This window comes from Manis pentadactyla, chromosome 6 (genome assembly GCF_030020395.1).
Source record: "Manis pentadactyla isolate mManPen7 chromosome 6, mManPen7.hap1, whole genome shotgun sequence".
Taxonomy (NCBI): domain Eukaryota; kingdom Metazoa; phylum Chordata; class Mammalia; order Pholidota; family Manidae; genus Manis; species Manis pentadactyla.
In genome coordinates, this window is record NC_080024.1 from 34,713,566 (window position 1) to 34,732,512 (window position 18,947).

General features: G+C 37.9%; 1 protein-coding gene across 1 annotated transcript; it reads right to left on the reverse strand.

Annotated features, from left to right (window-relative positions):
* Positions 1-2,332: 2,332 nt before the first annotated feature.
* Positions 2,333-18,799, reverse strand: STRADB (STE20 related adaptor beta). The gene is made up of 12 exons (XM_036927919.2): positions 18,654-18,799; positions 15,652-15,749; positions 11,726-11,806; positions 9,872-9,971; positions 8,465-8,586; positions 7,556-7,664; positions 6,595-6,718; positions 5,180-5,351; positions 4,801-4,905; positions 4,367-4,611; positions 3,657-3,699; positions 2,333-3,159 (listed from the first exon to the last, which is right to left on the reverse strand). The coding sequence occupies exons 2-12, from the start codon at positions 15,661-15,663 to the stop codon at positions 3,016-3,018; spliced, it is 1,257 nt and encodes a 418-aa protein (XP_036783814.2). The 5' UTR covers positions 15,664-15,749; positions 18,654-18,799; the 3' UTR covers positions 2,333-3,015.
* Between the last annotated feature and the right edge of the window lie 148 nt (positions 18,800-18,947).

Genomic DNA, 18,947 nt, shown 5'->3' on the forward strand with positions numbered 1-18,947 from the left:
CCATGCCCCTTAATATTTCCAACTACTCCTTCCATGCAGAAGGACAACCCTTCTGTCCCCTGGCAGACATACCCCTATGGGAACCAGAATACGCAGATAATCTCACTATCCACCACTGTGTAGGCCCAGCCCCTCCCCCCTCCAGCGCACTTCACTGTCTCTCTATCTACACCCCTACCTCTGGCTCTAAGACTTTTATGCAACCAGGTCACTTCTTTTGGTGCAATGGCAGTCTTTTCAACTCACTGCCTCCCAACTCCAATATACCCTGCATTCTCGTCACCCTAATCCCACAGCTTACACTTTACAGCATGGCAGAATTTCTTGAGCTCCAACCTCCCTTGCCCTCGTGCACAAAATGGGCTGCTTTCCTTCCCATCATGGTCAGTATCTCTTTGACCACCTCAGCCATTGGGGCAGGGTTTTTGGAAGGAGCCTTGGGTCACTCTCTATGGGCAATTAAAGATCTCAACGCCAAACTTGAGGGAGCCCTGACATCCACTGCCGATTCCCTGGCCTCTCTCCAAAGACAGGTCACTTCGCTAGCTAAGGTCACCCTTCAAAACCGGCGGGCCTTAGATCTGCTTACAGCTGAGAAGGGCGGCACCTGCGTCTTCCATCGGGAAGAATCCGGCATTGTAGAAACTGACATTACCAAACTCACCGACCTTGCCTCCAGCCTCCACTCTGCTTCCAATTCCAACCCATTCTCTTCAATACTAACAAACCCCTTCCTCACCTTGCTGTGGCCCATTGCAGGCCCTATAATAATCATTCTTCTCGCCTGTCTCTTCTTACCTTGTATAGTAAAGTTTATCAAATCCCAAGTCGGTAAAATCTCTAATCAAACTTTCAACCAGCTTTTACTCAGGAACTACCAGCTTTTAGCCACAGAAGATCCCTCACCCTCATGTAACCTCCTCACCACACGCTGAGATGGACCCCTCTCTCCGCTGGAAACTGTTCCTGGAAACAATGGCCGCAGACGCCTGGCTTCTGGCACCTGTATCCTCCTGGCACCATTGGAATCAACAAGTCCTTGACCTATGGTTACAGGGAACCTTCATTGATTTCCAACCTGAAGAAGTCCACATCTACTCATCCTTACTGTGGGGAGTCCTATCAACCCTTTCCCCCAAATCCTCAAGCCCTCACTCCCTTCTCCACCCCCGTTCAGCAGGAAGCAGTCAGAGAGAAAGCAACGTCCACAACCCCATAGAGGAGAAAGGGGGGAATGAAGGGCCCCCACCCATAAGATGGCGAACCTCCTGCTTCTCTTCTGGGTCCTCGGTTCCTGCCGGCGCCACCTGAAGCCTAATCACCCCTCGCCCCCCTCCCAATCCCAGCACCTAGCCAATAGCCACCAGCCCCGTAGAAGTAACACCACAATCATCCCATGCCCCTTCCTATATAACCCAGCACCTTTCCCTAATAAAGCGGAATTCTCCGGTGAATTGCTGCTGTGTGTTGCTCCTTTTCTTTCAACTATCAATGGTTTTCCTGGTCTCCAGCTTGCCCCTTCACCTCGCAGATCTTGGGACTTGATAGCCAATTCTTCATAATAAATCTCCATTTGGTTTTCTCTGGAGAACCCCAATACACTCAATAGATCTGAGAGGCACTGCTTCATCACCTCCACAGTCCACCTTTTACACATGCAACTCTTCACACAGATGTGGGAGAGCCTCCTCTATGGTTCCTTGAGCCTCTCTTGCTAAAGGGCAACTTAGAAAGACGACATTAGTGAAATGAACTATAGCCTCCACCGGTACAGGTGATCTCAGGGCCTCAACTGGTACTCATCTCTTCTCCCTGCCCCATCTTGGCAGGTTTTCATGGCTTATTTGATGGAGTAACCTAAGTATTCTTGAAGGGTGCTGGCAAATAAACATGAAAAGGTTTGTTTAAAATTGTCTATTAATTTGTTTCTTATTTTGTCTCATTGATTTAAATTTTTTGGTCCTAAGACAATCATTGGAAAATAATTTTTAAGGTAATGTTAAATAAGAGTATATTGATTAAGGTAATCCAGTGAGTAGGTCTCAATTTGCCAAACTACATAGTCTTTTGAGACACAGCATCTCTCTTTTGCTAATAAGGTAAAACCACTCATTCAGATCTCTATGTCCTTACCTGCCATATCCCCTAGAGGAGCAAGAATAATCATATAAAGGGCACAAACATTTTTTGCCTTCATTGCATCAGGCTGTCCCCAATTCAATAGGTTATGTAAATAAATCTGTTTGAGAAACAGCTTTCCTTAGTAAAACAAATTAGAATTTGTGTTTTAGCTTTGTCAAAACACACAAAGAAAATAAATAAAAGCACAGACTCAGTTCAATAAATTTTTATTGAGCTCCCACGGGGTGCATGATTTAGCTTCTATAATTTACATAAGTAGAAAAGTGTTACATTAGCCCCTCAAAAATAAAAATAAAAAGCAAATTACAATTTATGTATTTCAAGTGAATCATTTAATGAGTGAGGCTCAGTTTGATATTACCATTAGTAGTAACACAAGAAAGTGGGAAAATATAAACATCTTCCCTTCTGCCAAAAAAGGGCTTGATGAGAAAAACTAGCCTATTAGTCTAAGAATAGGGGTGATCAAAAAGGCTAGAGAATCCAGAAGTAATAAATGTACTTGGAAGCACTGTCCTCTGCAGGCTCATTTGCCTGAGGGCAGCAAAATGCTGAAAAAATTAACTGGCTCAAAAATCATATTGAGAGATCCAGAAGAGGAGTTAGTCACAGCTTGGGAAAAAAATTTGAGAGCATATGCTACTAAGACAGATTAATAATTTTGAAGCTTCCCTGGAATTATAATGTAACTGAGCTAACCAAAGGGGCTATAATTTCATACTCCTTTGAACAGAGTGGTTTTAAATGACTAGGTTCTCCAGTGCACCAAGTGTATTTTCAAGTATAATTCTAGTATTTGTACCTACCAAAACAGAAGAAAAACCAGCAGGGAAAAAGTATCAAGTATATAGGACGTAAAAGGATTTGGCATCCCTAGAATTCCCAGTTTGAGTCTGTTTGATCAGAAAAGTCACGTTCTGGCACAGTCCAAGGTGACGCTGGAGGCGGCGCTGTTGATGGCTTGTGATAAGAAGGAGGCAACAGGGCAAGTATTGAATCCTGGCTTTCTTCTTTCATCTGTTAAAAAAACTCAAGGCTGTTGGTATATAAAGTCAATATACTAGCTGTGTTAGCAATAAATAACTTTTAAAGAAATCATGTTAAATGTATTTAAAATTATTTAGGTATTTTCACTAAAAAATGCCTTTGATTCTGGTTATCTGAAAATAGGTAGAAATAACAGCTGAAGAAACTGATTTTTATCAGAATTATTTTGCCCTTTCATCAATTCTAGCCAATATAGAAAAATAAAATGTAAGTTAATCAAAATACAAACTGAGGATATAGTAACATATACTGATATTGTTTGTTTTTATTTATTTTGTTTTGCAGAATGGAAATATTTTAGAAAGTCTATAACTGACCTACCAAAAGTTTTCTTGTTTTTAGCTTTACTTTGTAAGAAAGTTATTATTTAGATTCTGGTAACCAAACTGTCTGATTAAACCAACAAAATGAAGTGACTTTTTAATAGGATTTAAAACATCTAGACAACAGAAGATAGATCAGCTTACCTGTTTGAAGAAAACATGGGACAATAAACTGCTTGCTGATGGCCTGAAATTTTTTTAAAAGTTATTAAAAAATAGAACCTCATTAAAATATAGATTTTTAGGTATAAAAATATATTGAAATTAGGTTTAGAGTTATAAAACTCAACACTAAGAAATTAAAAGGAAAAAGTATGTCAGGAAGCTCAATTCTTAGCTTCAAACTTGATTAATGGGAAGAATTGTAGAGATATTCTTCAATTGGTCCATATCTCAACATTTATTGGGCACTAGATAATTATAAAGGACTATGCTATGCATTAAGGGCCTAAAAAAACATAAGACACCTTATTTCCAAAATACTACTGCTAATATATAGTTATTTTTGATAACTTACATTATAATAGCAGCAACTAATATTTTTGTATTGCTTGGAAGTTTCCAAAATGCCAACATAAATGCAGTAATTAATGTCCAGAAAGATTAACTGATTTTTTTACTAGGTGACTTGCTTAGGAAAAGGATATGGCTAAGAATGGAGCCCAAGTCTTCTGGCTGTGAACCCAGTATCCTTCCCATTTAACTCACTGCCTCTACTTGTTTTTAGCATTGATATTTTATGGATTAAACTATAATTTTTGACCAAAAGATAAATGATTTGAATTTGGCAGGGAGTATCACAAAGCTATAAAATATAAAACCCATAATGTTTATTTAGAAGTGACCAATATTACCTTTTCTCAGGATCTTGTTGCAAACAGAGCTGTACCAAGCTAAAGAAGGCAGGAGAGAACGTCTTTGAGGATGGCGTTTGCAGTCTGTCACTATTTACTGTGCGAGTTCCACTGGAGACAAGTACGCTCTCTCCAATCCCAGAGTCTACACCTGATCGGGAATTTTTCATGCTGGATTCTGATTGAGGGAAAATACTGATATCCAACGGGCTATAAGGAGGACCTTTTAGTTTCTGTAACAGCATCTAAAAGAAAAAAATTTCCTTCAACCCTCATTCCAGGCAAAAAAAAAAAAAGAAAACCTTCATTCAGGTAAAACAACCACCACCACAATAAAGATCCTGAGTCTACAGCAAAGGTGTTTAACAGAAATTATCTAGAATGTAAGGGATCTCATGAAAGGAAAGTAGTTCGGGGATTTTAGTACCATTTACCTGAGTCCTATGCATGTCCTGGAAGGGTACCCGCCCACTGGCCAATTCACATGCTGTAATTCCAACACTATAAATATCTGACTTTACATTATATCCATGTAAATCCTGTAAAACAATTAATTTGAAGTCCTTTAGTATAAATAACAATAAAAAGCTACACACATGTACTTTTTTGATAAGTAATGGAAAACAATGGAAAAAACTCATAAGTGAAAAATCAAGATAGACCTAATAAGTGGTATGAATTTTTAAATTCCTAACAAAATAATTTTAATAAGAAAGAGAAAATTCTTGCAAATATTAGGACACACTGTCCTTTAGTCAAGCTCAGAAGACACTTGAGATGCACAGACAACCCAATGCAACGGCCACACCTGACCTGTCTCAGTAGTTCTGGACTCAGCCACGGCTGCACTGATGTGCTGAACTGTGGGAAATCATACACAGCCCTATGCCTCTGTCCATGCTTAACCAAACTATGCAGATGGGACAGGCCAGAGAGGGTCACTAGGCCATCACCAGAAATGAGGATATGGCTGGCTTTAATACTCCTAGAACAAAAAGAAACAATCCTAAATACTAGGAAATTGGCCAATGAAAAGAAGTATGGTCAGAACAAATGCGTGTATTCTCCTGGAAATTAGACACTCTTTATAAAATAGCAGCACACTGCTACACACACACACACACACACTATGAAATGTTTAGGGAATTAAGGGATCCTTTCAGCTATTTAATAGAACATAAACAAGGGAAGATATAACTGACAGCTATAAGTTTGGAAGTGGTAATATTTTCTTCAAACTAAGAATGGTATCAACTGATTAATTTCACTATTTTAGGATGCTGCTGCAAAACACATCTAAGAAGTCTAAAAAAAATCAAATATATTTGAAGCATAAAGTTAGAATTTAAAGTTAAATGCAATACTATCCAATAAAAGCCTCTCGTGGTTTTAACATCATTTATAAAGATAAAGTCTTATATAAAAATTTCCTTTGTCAAATAAATTACAGAAGAGCCTTGCTTTTCATCCAAAACACTGAATTTGTACACCAACACAATAGGATGGCCAGTAATCCGGGAAAGTATAATAAAACCTTGATTAATAAGAATGCAATCTGTTCAATATCAGTTAACCAGAACACTACTTAAAAATAATGCACAGTAATAAGAGAAAAGCTTTAAGACTGAAACAAACAAGAAGAAAACAAGCTTATTTAGAAGAAACTTAATTAAAAAGGAAAACAAAGTCCCAATGTATCTTAGAACAGCACTGTTTTTAACATTCATCCAGTTACTTCTGTCTCTACAGTTTAGTAACAAGAGGATTGATATTTGGTATGACTGTCCAAAGGTCATGCAAAATATTTAAGAAGTCAAAGAAAGGTTTAGTTACAATTTGCACCTGTTATAATTACGACATAAAGCTGAAAAGCAGATAAAGCAGCTCTTTATTTGCTTAAGAAAAAGGGCTACCTAGAATCCCATTCCCTATAGCTTATACCCCAGACAGGTTCTTCTATCCCTCCCTGTGGCCGGAGGCTCCGTGAGGACAGGTGCTCCACCCGGCACTGAGCAGCCCTTGGCACAGAGGAGGTGGTCTGATGTCTTTGGTGAGTGAACATAAAATGCAAGCATCTACTGAATCTATCAGCCCCTTCTTCCCTCAGTTTTCACTAACAAGTTTCTCATCACTCCTTTCCAACACTCAACTTTTCCTTCCTAAAATCTCCCTAAAGGATTTCTTCCACTAAAGCTCTTTCATTTTGTAAAATAGAAGTAAATAAATACCTGTGAATATAGCCATTTTGGTGTAGATAGCTCAACCCTCTCACTGCTCCAAAGAGAATGTTTCTTATTAAAGTTTCACTCATTCCTTCAGGAAAGTAAGTCTTCAGGAGTTCACTTGCTGACCCTGAAAGAAACCCCTGAAATCTTTAAATGAACATCAAAAGTGATTTTGCTTCTAGCTATGTTTTAAATGTTTTCAACTATAAACACATCTCATTTTACCTTTAGGAGTCTAACCAATTTCTTATGCAAAGTTTAACTTTGCTTCAAGAATCTTTAAAAAGACTTTTCTAATGACACCCTAAATATTAGGAAAGAGGATTAACAATTTTCAATATTACTGAAAAAAATAAATACTATGTGACAATTCACAAAAGCTGTCCAAAAACTCAAAGCTCTGGAATCCATTCATAAAAAAATCCATCCATTAAAAACATGTATTTAACACATTTGCTGAACACTACTCTGTGGTAGGTACTATATGAGCACCTGGAGACAACAAAATAAAAAATACACACATGACCCTGCCCTCAAGAAGTTCAAGTCCAGTGAAGGAGACAAGTTCACACACAGATGTTTACAATACCAAGAAATAAGTTTACAGTGTAGAGAAATAGGCACAGAGATGGTGGGCACAGGTGGAAAAACTACTGCTTGAAGAATAATAGTAACTTTCCATTGAGAGAGAGGAAACAAACTGAAGGGAAGAGACTGCTTGCTCCAAGGCATGGACTTCTTGGAGAAACAGTAATGGTTTCATTAATCAGAACCATTCTATTTTTTTTCTGTAGACTAAAATTCAACAAGAACCAGACATAGAAATATAATGTGAGATCTAGAATTGACCATCAGATTTATAAATTAAAAATAATGAATCATAAATCTGAGATCTCATTCTTCCTCTTATTTATAGCATCCAGGCTAAACAATGAGTTACTTTATTTAAAACAAGTTTTCTTACCATAGGCCATAAATGGAGATATAACCCAAAGCCAGCTGCCAACAGTGAAAACAGTCCAGTAAGTTGTAATATTGGGATGTCGGAAAAAGTGGGATAGAATCACTGCTTTCTAGGAGACACAAGAGGCAAGATATCTGAAAGCAACCTTTTTTTCCTTATGATGAAGATAATAGCAGTAGTGGCAGCTTAACACTCAACAGAGCTTATCAGTACTAAACATCATTTTTAGTGCTATCATCTCTTTAAGTCTCACAACCACTATACAAAGTATGTGATGTTTTAATTCCCATTTTACACAAGAGGACACTTAGAAATAAGTTAGAAAACTTGTCTCAAGGGCATGTAATTAATAATAGAAGTGGGATGTGAACTTTGATAGTCAACTGTACTATATTCTTATAGAAAACATTTAAAAATACATAAAAATGTGCATATAAAAGTCACTTCTAACACTACATAACAGAGAGAACCACTGTTAATATTTCAGTATAATTTCCTCCATCTTATTTTCTGTGCAACAGACATGTGCACATATAAATATTTTTAAAATTAGGATAATACCAAAACAAAATCCTTCCCCTCTTCATATAAAAAATGATCAGTGCCACTCAAAATGTTATTATAATATTCCTGAAATGCAATTCTATTAAAATTCATCAACTCAGAAGTTAATGTTAGTTAGCTGGATGAAAAAAGAAACTGTTTGCTCATTTTTTCTATTTCCCTATATGACCATTTGTGATTGCACTAAGGGTATTGTAAATCTCTAGACCAGCACTTCAAATGTGATACTTACTAGAAGATAGTAGTTACCAAAGTTTGAATACATTTGTTCTTTCAAAATATTCTTACAGATGTGATCTCAAAGAGATGTTACATTAAACACATCATTTTTTTTTGTACTGTTACCTGTAAAGCTTTTAGGTGTTCTTCAGTGCAGTTTTCCAGATTTGTAATTTTTATAGTCACCAGTGTTCCTGTGGGAGTATGGCGCGCAAGATGGACAGAAGTCAAGCTGTCAAATCCTCTTCCTATAACCAGATGTAAAACTCTTTTTAGCAGCAAAGAAAAAAAATGGATAATTTGGACTTTATCAAAATAAAAAACTTCTGCTCTTCAAAGAAACATTGCTAAGAAAATGAAAAGGCAAGCCACTGATATTTTTACCTTTCTTGGATTGACACCATCTGAACCTTCTTTCTAATTTTGAGGCATTCCACCAGTTCTGTTTTAGAAAAGGTCAGATCCTTATTCTCTCTTGGTCTCCCTGATGCTAGTATGGGAAAGTCAATGAACTAAGTAAGTCTGGCCAACAGAGGATGGAGTGAGAGACAAAAAGAAGCAGGGACAGTCAGAACTCACTGCAGGGTGCCCAGTATCTGGTGGGTTAAGTACTCTACAAGGTAGTACAGTAAGTGGGTTGCTCCTATGCCATGGCCCTGGCTATAGTTCTAGTCACACAGCTTCTCTTGGTCTTTTCCAAGCCTACAATTCTTTGAGTAGCAATATTGTTCAAAAAATTCCTCTTTTGCTTCAGTCAGTCAGGATTGTTTTCTGCTGTTTGTGACAAAAACCCTGAATAGAACATTGAACAAATTATTCCTCATTCTTCAGGATTTTTCTGTCTTTCAAGAAAGAGAGTTGGATGCTCAATCTTCTCTTTTCCCGTAAGACTTAGCACACCTCACCTATAGTACCCTCTAGCGCGTAACACAGTTATTTTACCAGACAGAATGTCGACTCTTCAAGTGTTTTGCATGGTTTTATATCCCTAGTGCGTGACACAGTATCTGTTTGTTGCATTTAACAGATGTTCTTGAATATTCAGGGTAAATGTTTTATAGTTATAAGGCTATAAACAATAATCCATCCTGTTCCAAACTTAACTGAGAAAGGTTTCTACTACAAATGGGATTTGGGCAAGTTTTTAAGTAAAAAAAAAAAAAAGTAATTTAGTTAAAAGATGGTGACTGAAGATTTACATGATTTAATTTTAATTCATACCCAGTATAAATTATAGACATACAATTACAAATTTCCCACAACAAAGATGCAAAAAATAAATATTAGATTACTTAGTGTCTTCCTCCTCTAAAAGACCTTCAGTAAAAATTCTAGAACATCATCTTCAAAAAAACCTGGGCCACTATTTTAGGACAGACATCAAATTAATAGATCCATTTGACTGATACAATGACCATCTAGTTTTATGCTGTAGGTGACACAGAAAAAAGACCTGCTTACAAATTAATCCTTTTGTCATTAATTTTGTTCCTAACAACGAAGGATCAATTATGTGAAATTCAGGATTATTACCTATTTCCACTTGAAATTCATAGTGAGAAACGTTGGTGGAACAGATCACTGCATTGGCTGTAACAGATGGAGGCAACTGGGAAGGGGTTGGCTCATGAACCTGCATTGATTTAAAAAGATGAAAACCAAACAGGTATAAACTTTATTGGGCTCCTAATTTGGCCCCCCTCCCCCAGTAAAAAACACTGATACTGTATTTTCAACTTACAAGTACTCATTAGGAAGGCAATGAAGAGACTGCTAAGAGACTGTTTAAGATCTAAAGGGAGTTCGCAATTGCTATTAAGTGATGTTAGTTAGAAAGCTATCATCTTGTAAAGGGGAAGAGGGCAGGAAAAACAGATATACAGGTAGCCAAGAATATACTTTGCAGCACAATTTCCAGTAAGCACTTTTAGGAGCTGCTAGGAGTGGTTATTTCTTTAAGGTATCTAATGAATGTATCAAGGGAAGAGATGCAGAAACATGTGAGGGATAGTCTATGCTTATGCCCTGACTTCAAGTGGTCGGCAGTTGTATCCATTACAGAGAGGTACCTGCTCAACTAGTGGAGGTGTTAACAATCAAGGAACAATTTCCACACTGCAGCTCATTACAATTGCAAGGACGTCAGAGACAGAGAGAAAAACAAAAGCCTCAAAGAGATGGAAGAATAGGATACAGACCTCCTGTGTAAATAGCCATGTACCAATATGGGGGTCTCAAAGGTGCTTTCAAGTCAGAGTCCTGGAATTGCATCAGCTCCCAGTGGCATTGAAATAACATGCATGTAGGAGAAAGAAGAAGCTGACACCACTGGCATCGTATGAGAGACATGAGGACCTCCTAAAGGACACCAAATGACACTTAGGAGTCTTTACAGGTACCAGCAGGTGACAGGCTTCAGAGATGGGATATTTGAGCTAACTCTTTATGGATGAGGAGGAATTCTAGAGGCAGAAATGGAAGAGTACTTCAAGCAGAAAGAAGAGTATGTGCCAAGACTCAGTAGCAAGAAGTGAAACACAAAAGTCACACATATTCGAGACCACTAAGAATCCTTATACTATGCTAAGATGTTTAGACTTTATCCCATAGACTTCAGGAAACCAATAAAAGTCTTAAAGACGGACAGTGATACAAGCAGGCCTGTACTGGTAACAGCACTGAATACTGATCTGACTGTGAAAGGAAGTTACACGGATGTCTGGGAAACTAGAGGCGATGAGTCCACGTGCAACAGCCCAGGTGAGAAATGATGAGATTTGAGTCGTTGCAGTGATCAGGTGAAGGTGGAGATGGACTCAAGGGCATTTCAGAGACAGATCTGTAAGACTTGGTGTATAAAAGAGGTGGAGGAAGAGGTAGAGGCAGTGTGAGGATAACTCCAAAGTTTCTAATGACTTAGCAGATGGGTTTTCATTAGCCAAAGCAGGAAATACAATCCATCAGTGAAGTCTGAGAGAGGATTATGGTTACATTCAAACTGCACAAAGATGCCTTTGAAAACTCTAACCTGAAGCACTGTATTGACACATCTGGTGCCCAGGAAAGAGTTGCAAGTAAAAATTTAAGAAATCAGTCCTGCTTGATGCCAGGGTCCCTTCATGACAGGAAGGAAAACCTGAGATGGCTACAGTACAGTCTGAAATCTGAGCAACTGAAGCCTAGGAAGAGGCGAAACTGCTTAGGGAAAGCTGGTTTAGGTAGAAGAGAGAAGACAAATTACAGACTTCTGGAGATAGCAAAGTAGGAATAAGACGCAGTAAAAGAAACTTTAAAGAGAAAGAGATGTAGAAGAACCAGGAACTATATTCTGCAATATGGTAATACAGAAGGCAAAGAATAGTATTGATTGTAATGCAATTTTCTTACCAAGTGTTGATGGATACTGGTCTCCGACTGTTTTTCAGGTCTAAGTGATTCAACTTGTGTTCGTGAAGTGCAGAAACAATCCTGGAAATTCAGAAATGCATTAAGTAAGTGAAGAACAAGTCACAAGATAAGTAGGGGTGGTGTGTGGATAAAAAATGGTCTGGTTCCTGGGATGAGGAGCAGTGAGAAACGGCAGCATGTAGGAACCTGGAACTGAAGCCAGGATCCGTACAGTGGAGGTACTCAGTATGGGAGAGAAGGGAGAAGCAGCGAGGTATGCAGAAGACAAATCTAGTATCTGTGTAATTTTAGTTGGCACTGTCTCTGATCTTTGTCCTCTCCTCTGGTGGTCATAATATTCATTCATTTTTACTGCTGGTGTTAATTATTAACCCTTTCAGCATCTTTCTAGTTTTCTTCTTGAGTATTAAGCTAAAGAGTATTTTGCTTTTCTCATTAATAATCATTTTTATTTTGATCCTGATTTTTTTTTCCCTTCGGAACCATGTTTATCCACATTAAATCACACAGAGTGTATTTGGAACCAATGTTGTTTCCTAAGGTAGTTAACATCTCTAACTTCAACTCAGAGCAAATCCAAAGAGACTTAGCTCCATTGTCACACTTCATATTTTCTTACATTTTAACACAAGGTCCTAGTATCACACATTACCAATAAAGAAATGTAATATATTGTATGACTCATCTCATTATCAATTACTTGGGTGAAGCTGACTTTATACTATTTAGGAAGAAAACGTATGTCAAAATAAAAGTCTAAACAAATTGTATGAAAGAGACTTTTATAATAAATTACTTTCAAGCATTCTATGAATGTTATTTTTATATGATCATTAAAGTACTACTATCAAAGGAGTCTGTAGGATAAGTCCCTCTATGTCTATTTACCAATTTGTAGTCAGTAATCAAACTTCCTTTCTTTTAAAATATGCCAGAATTTCTCACTAATCAAACTAGTCATTTTCTTAGCTTAAATTACTGATTATTTTAAGTTGAATTCCTATAGTCTGTATACCTTATAAACGTCATCACAATAATTTGATGTATACCTCCATAAGTTTTATGTAAAACTTGTCCCTAAAGAATAGAAGCTTACAATGTCAAGATAGCTATAGAATCATTTCCTTTGCAAAGTTTCTGTTGGTTTGTTTAGAGTGAATAAAACTTATAATAAAAGTTTTTGAAGATAGTTACTACTGTTGGTCATATTGAAAATAACCACCAGTGAGGTCATTTATATATTTGGTAATTACATATAGTTTGCAACATTTGCCCTGAATCTTTCGCAATAATCATTAACATCATTGTACAGAAAAGAGTTAATACAGCAGGCCTAAAATATCCTTGGAAAACGCCTTCTTGCAAGGCTGCCCCTTAACTGGTATCTGGGAACTTGGATTTTAAGAGAATTCCCACAATTCCATGACAAGAACGGATTGTGGTGCCAAGATTGTTTGTGCAAACAATGTAATTTATGCTGAATACTTGCTTTTTTTCTGGGTGTCTGGAATTTTGTTACCTCCTAGCAAAAGGCACCTACATGACCAATCCCCAATAAAACTTCTGAGAATGTGTGTCCAATGAGATTCCCTAATATGCAACATTTCACACATGTTGTCATAACTATGGAAGAATTAATAAGCACATCCTATGTGACTCTACTGAATTCTTGGCAGTTTGTGCCTGGTTTCCTGTTAACTTCACTCGATGTATCTTTTCCCTTTGCTGATTTTGCTTTGTATCTTTTGGCTATAGTAAATCTTAGTTGTGAGTATGACTTCATGCTTAGTTTTGAGAGTCTTCCTAGCAAATCATCAAACAACGAAGTGGTCTTGGGGGACCTCTGACACAGCTATCAAAATACATTCAAGCATACAAAGAATCTTTCTCTTTAAACAATTCCCATCACTTTTTCTGATGGAAGAGAAATTAATATAAGACAAATCTAGAACATTTTAAAAGACTTAACTTGACCCTAGTTTATTTTCAAAATAAGAGTTGTGACCCATGTATTCAGTTTATAAATGTATAAAAAACATTTTATAAAATAATATGGTAGACTTCCATTTCATTATCTTTACATATAATTTTTACAGTGCAAGGATGTGATTGCTATTAAATATGTCTTCATAACCAGCTAGTATTACAAGGCAGAATATTTTTGTCCACCCCTCCTAAAAAAGGTTAGCATGTCCATTAGCTGCCTAGGTTACAATAATCACAAAATAGTCATAGCTTATCCTTAAAAACATTTTAATACCCACACTAAATCAATTGGAGGATGGTAGCTACATCTACAAAATAATATCTTTTAGGCAGCATAAATGATTTAAAATCACCCAGAAGCTCCTCCCAAACATTTTTTTAGTGTAATTTTTTATCCAGTACCATAATGGCCAAGTGAAAAGCAGCTATACCCTGTGGAAAATCTAAAGGAAAATATTTTACTTATGCTGCTGCTTTGAAAAACACCATTTCTTAGCTCTTAAGTAGAGGGTAAACCATGAGTGGGGAGGAATCCTTCATAAGTAAAAACATCAACTTTATCTCAGTTGCATAAATATTTAGAAAAAACATGGATATTTGGAGTCAGAAAATTCTAAGTATTCCATCATTGCAGAAAGAATATAAAGTAAAATTATTAACAAATTGAACAAGTATAAATCACCCATTATCATCACAAAATCTGTAATTAAGGAATCATACATACATCAAGTAAGAACTTTTTTTTCCAAAGCTTGGAAGCCCTGGGTGTCTACACAGCCCTCTGAACTTCAGCATCTTCTACCAAATGTCCTTTTATGTCTCATCCGACTTACAAATTGATATTAAATTGTTAATCTTAAATTATCCTTTAGAGCAGGTGTTGGCATACTATGGTCCACGAATCTGATCTACTACCTGTTTCAGTGAATATGGCTTTACTGAACACAGACACATTCATTTTTATCCATTTACATATTGTCTATGACTGCTTTCACACTGCAACAACTGAAGAGTAATTTTACAGAAACCACAGAGCACACAAATACTACCTGGCCCTTCACGGAAAAAGTTTGCCTAATCCTGCTGTAGAAAAAGTATTCCACCTCAATTTATTTTCCGGATAAATAAAGCTACACTTTTAAGTAGAAAAGCTTTACTTTAGACGTAAAGTAAATGCCTTCTGTATTTTCATGTAACTAACAACACAGGCTCTAACTTCATAGTTCTCCCTCTCAGACTTGATGAAAGTTGGAGTGGATTGGCAGATACGAGTTTGGGCCCGGTTCTAATTCTCTGCAATCTTGGGCCAAACTCAAAATGAGGATTATACCACCTGCCCTGCCAATCACTCACAGTTTTGAAGATTGAAAGAGATATGTGAATTTATCTGTAAACTACAATTATCATATAAATGCACCCAGCACTTTTTAAAAGATCAATGCTTTAATATAATCATTCAAACATTGTGTTATATTCTATATAAAATATGATAAAAGTTCTAAAACTACTTAATCTAAAGTGGATACCATGGATCTAATATAGAAAAATTAGTACCTATACATCATATTATACATTGCCCAAATGTTTTCTACCTTATTGTTAAGTCAAGGGCTTATTTTTAATACTATTTTGCTTGCCTTTAGTCATATAGAAATTTGTAAAAGAGATTTTTTAAAGATTTAAAGGATAAGGCACAGCCAACTGGATGGGAGAGGCATGTCTAAGAGCAGTAAATGTAGCAGAAAAAGTGGGTATGGGAGAAAGGACTAGAATAATGACTATATCAGAAAAGCATCTTCTTTTCTCTTTTAAAGAGACAAAAACTCAATCAGAATTTAACTCATTTCTTAAGACCAGTAGTCATTCTGCGCTAACTACTCTGATGGCACAAAATTAGACCCACAATAATAAAAACTTACCAAAAGAGACATTGAATCGATTTGGATCACAGAAAGTGACAGAAATCCATCTATTTCAAGAAGATTTTTGCTTTATCTCTGGGATGCAGAATATCCTACTATAAAAAAAAATAGATTTATGTAAAAGTTCCTTAAAGAACTAGTTACCATAAACCCACGTGTTATTTAGGCAGCTATTCTTTGACACAAGCATTAGAGACATACCTGAGAAGTGTCTTTAAAAAGCTCTTCTGTTTACCGAACACTATTAGGGATCTGACATCACAACAGAAAGCAGAGTCAAGTTGAAGAGAGGTTCTTAGTATTTCCAAAGGCCCATATACCTGCATCTCTCCTTCCCTATCTTTTCTATACTACTTTTTAAAAGAACCCTAAGCAAATGTGAAAGCAATGTTGACCCCAACAATTCTACTTAAAAGTAAAATTTGAAGCTTCCAGAGCTTCCAGATTGGATTACCTATTAAATCATTTGGGGTCTCTGATCAGGAAATTTGGGAAAGAATCAGGATTAGTAACAGACTAGGAATTAATTTTCTTGTTGCCATGCTTTTTTAAAAGAGAAAAAAATCTTTTTTTAGTTTTCATGTCAAAATAATATTTTCTGCAGGTGGAATACTCTTTACCTTATGATTCTTAGTTCTAATTCTATTCTTGGAATTTATTGGCAAATATGAAAAATATGTAAATTACTATACAAATAATTCCTGTCCACTTTCACTAATAGAGCATTAATTTCAGCAGTTCATGAAGACTCTGCAACAGATTCAGAGATTTAAAATAGTAGCTTCTTCAGATTTAAGGACCACCAAGTTTCCAGATCTTTCCTAACAGAAAGGGTGGCAGTGTTCTGAACTTGCTAGTTGCTGATACCTAACCACTATTGTCTCTTTTATCTAAATTGTGGTTCATTATTTCATTTTAATTAAGTTCATAAGTTTGAGCAAGGCATTTTCAAATATCTGAGCAAAATGAGAAAGAAAAGGAAGATTTTGTAAACCATAAATATTATAGAGTAGTATCCAATTTTATTGCTAAAGAAAAATGTGAATTTATTCACGATGTTCACTGTAAACCAAAGGAGAATAGGAAGAAAAATCTGAAAAGTTATTATTATTTTGTCACCTGCCATTCACTATCATCAATTTAAGGTACTGGTATTTGTTGTGTTACAAAAAGGGGAAAGCCATACCTGCCCTGCTCACCTTCCAGGGTGACTGAGATCAAATGAGATATTTCATCTGAAAGTGCTCATAACTACCAAACTTTGTATCAATAAAAGAGCTTGAGAGGATGCTCTGAAAGGTACACTTCAATATTACGGATGACAACACAAAAAGATAAGGCTCGTTTGGAAAACAAGTTGGCAATGTTTCTTAACTATGAGTATGTTCATACCTTTGCACTCAGTAAAATTCTCACTTCCAGTAATCTATTCTAAGGAAATACCAAAGCAAATGAAGAAATCATAAACATGTAGGAAGTCACTACAGTGTTACCTGACAGTCAAGTATTCATTCCATAAGTATTTAATGAATGACAACCAGGGATTAGGCCCTGTGCTGAGCGCTGGGGACACTCACTGGTGATCAGCGCAGACAAGGCTCTGACTACTTGTAGCTTCTGTTCCCACAAGCAGGAAGATAAGGGATGTCATGATTAACTGAATCTTCTGGTTATCAGGATTTTGTTTCCTGCTTTTTCCATTTAATATCAGTACCTTCTTTCTTAAACAACAAAAAAACTTTAAACTCCATTACATTTTCTATTTTTTAGAAAAACTCAGAAGAAACTGACACAGTGTGAATTGTTAGTACTAAAGGGGTTGTCCCCTGGGGTGGTTTAATCCCAGAGATAGATAATGCCAGACTTATTAAAGGATAATTTTACAAGACATTTTGAGGTCAAGGCAGCAGCTGTACGGGGTAAGGGGTGGGGAGAGAGGGTGAGTAGATTTGCTGTCATAATTTTCTCTTGCATGCTCTTTCACTAGGGATGAATAGAAGTCCTTTTTTTAAAATCATACTTGAGACCTGTATTTCTAAATGTATTCCCAATTACGTCAGTGTGGTGGTCCCTCACACTTACGTCTAAAAAAGTTAATGAGGATAAAGCCTTATACATGACTTAAATTTGTTCATAATAGAATGGTTCTTCCGAAGACATTTCAATATGAAAGGTTAACAGTTTCTGTGAAAATCAGAGGGCGCTTCTATTTACAGAACTAGGATTTCGAATAAAATTTAAACATCCCGCAGAGGCCATTGTTACAGGGAATGCAAAAAAAAAATCTGATTTTACTCTTTGTAGGGCATTAAATTACTGTAATTTTCAAAGTGATCTTGTGAGACCATAAAAATCTTAAAAAATATAGCGAAGCACAATTACGTAGAATTTTCCAAGCATAGTATCGTGATTCATGCTTTTCGAAAAATATTTACTGAACGCCTACTGTGTGCCAGGCTACATGCTTATGTAGGCGTGGTGTCACAAATCCTGATCAAGTTTTGAGGGAAAAAGTACTTGACACAACAAACCCAAGAGGGAAAAACACAACGCTGAACTTAAATACCGAGGACAAAATGAAGCTTCAGCATTTAATTTTGTAAAAGGTTCCTTCGTAGCTCTGCTTTGGGAAGACCTTGCAGCAAACTCGCAGAAGGTGGCACCTAGAGCTGGGGCCTGAACGCGGCGGCCAAAGGTGAGAGCCGAGGGGGGTCAAAGCGCGGCGGGCGGCCGGGCGCCGCGCACACGGCGCAGCCACACTAGCAGGTACCGCCGCCCCGCACGCAGGTGCCTCCGCTGCCGAGCGGCCGGCGGGGCTCGGGGCAGCTAGCCACGCGAGCCAGATTCCCGCCACGGCTCCGCCGGCCTCTCGGGCTGTGTGTGGGGAGGCGAGTTCTAGCCCCCTGCTTCCCTAAGGGTGCGCGGACCAAGCCGCGCTCCCTCGGGTCCCAGTCGGCTCCTTAGACCTTCCCCTCCCCAGCCCGGCCTCCCCTCATTACCCAGGCGGCGACCACGGCCAGCGACTCTCCTCTGGCGGCCAGCGGTGCGGGGCCTGGGCGGGCTCGGGAGCCCGGCCCGCGGAGGGGCAACGCGAGCACGCAAGCCCGCAGCCAGCACGAGCCGCGAGATGGAGTCGGGCGGCGCGTCCCGGACCCGGGACGTGGGCCAAGAACTGTGCCCGCGCCTCGGGGAGTACTCCGGGGCGGGGTCGGCCCCGCCCCGGCCCCAGGGCCGCGGCCCCGCCTCAGGCTCCCGGTCCACGGCCAGGCAGCTGGCGGGAGGGGCCTTCGGGC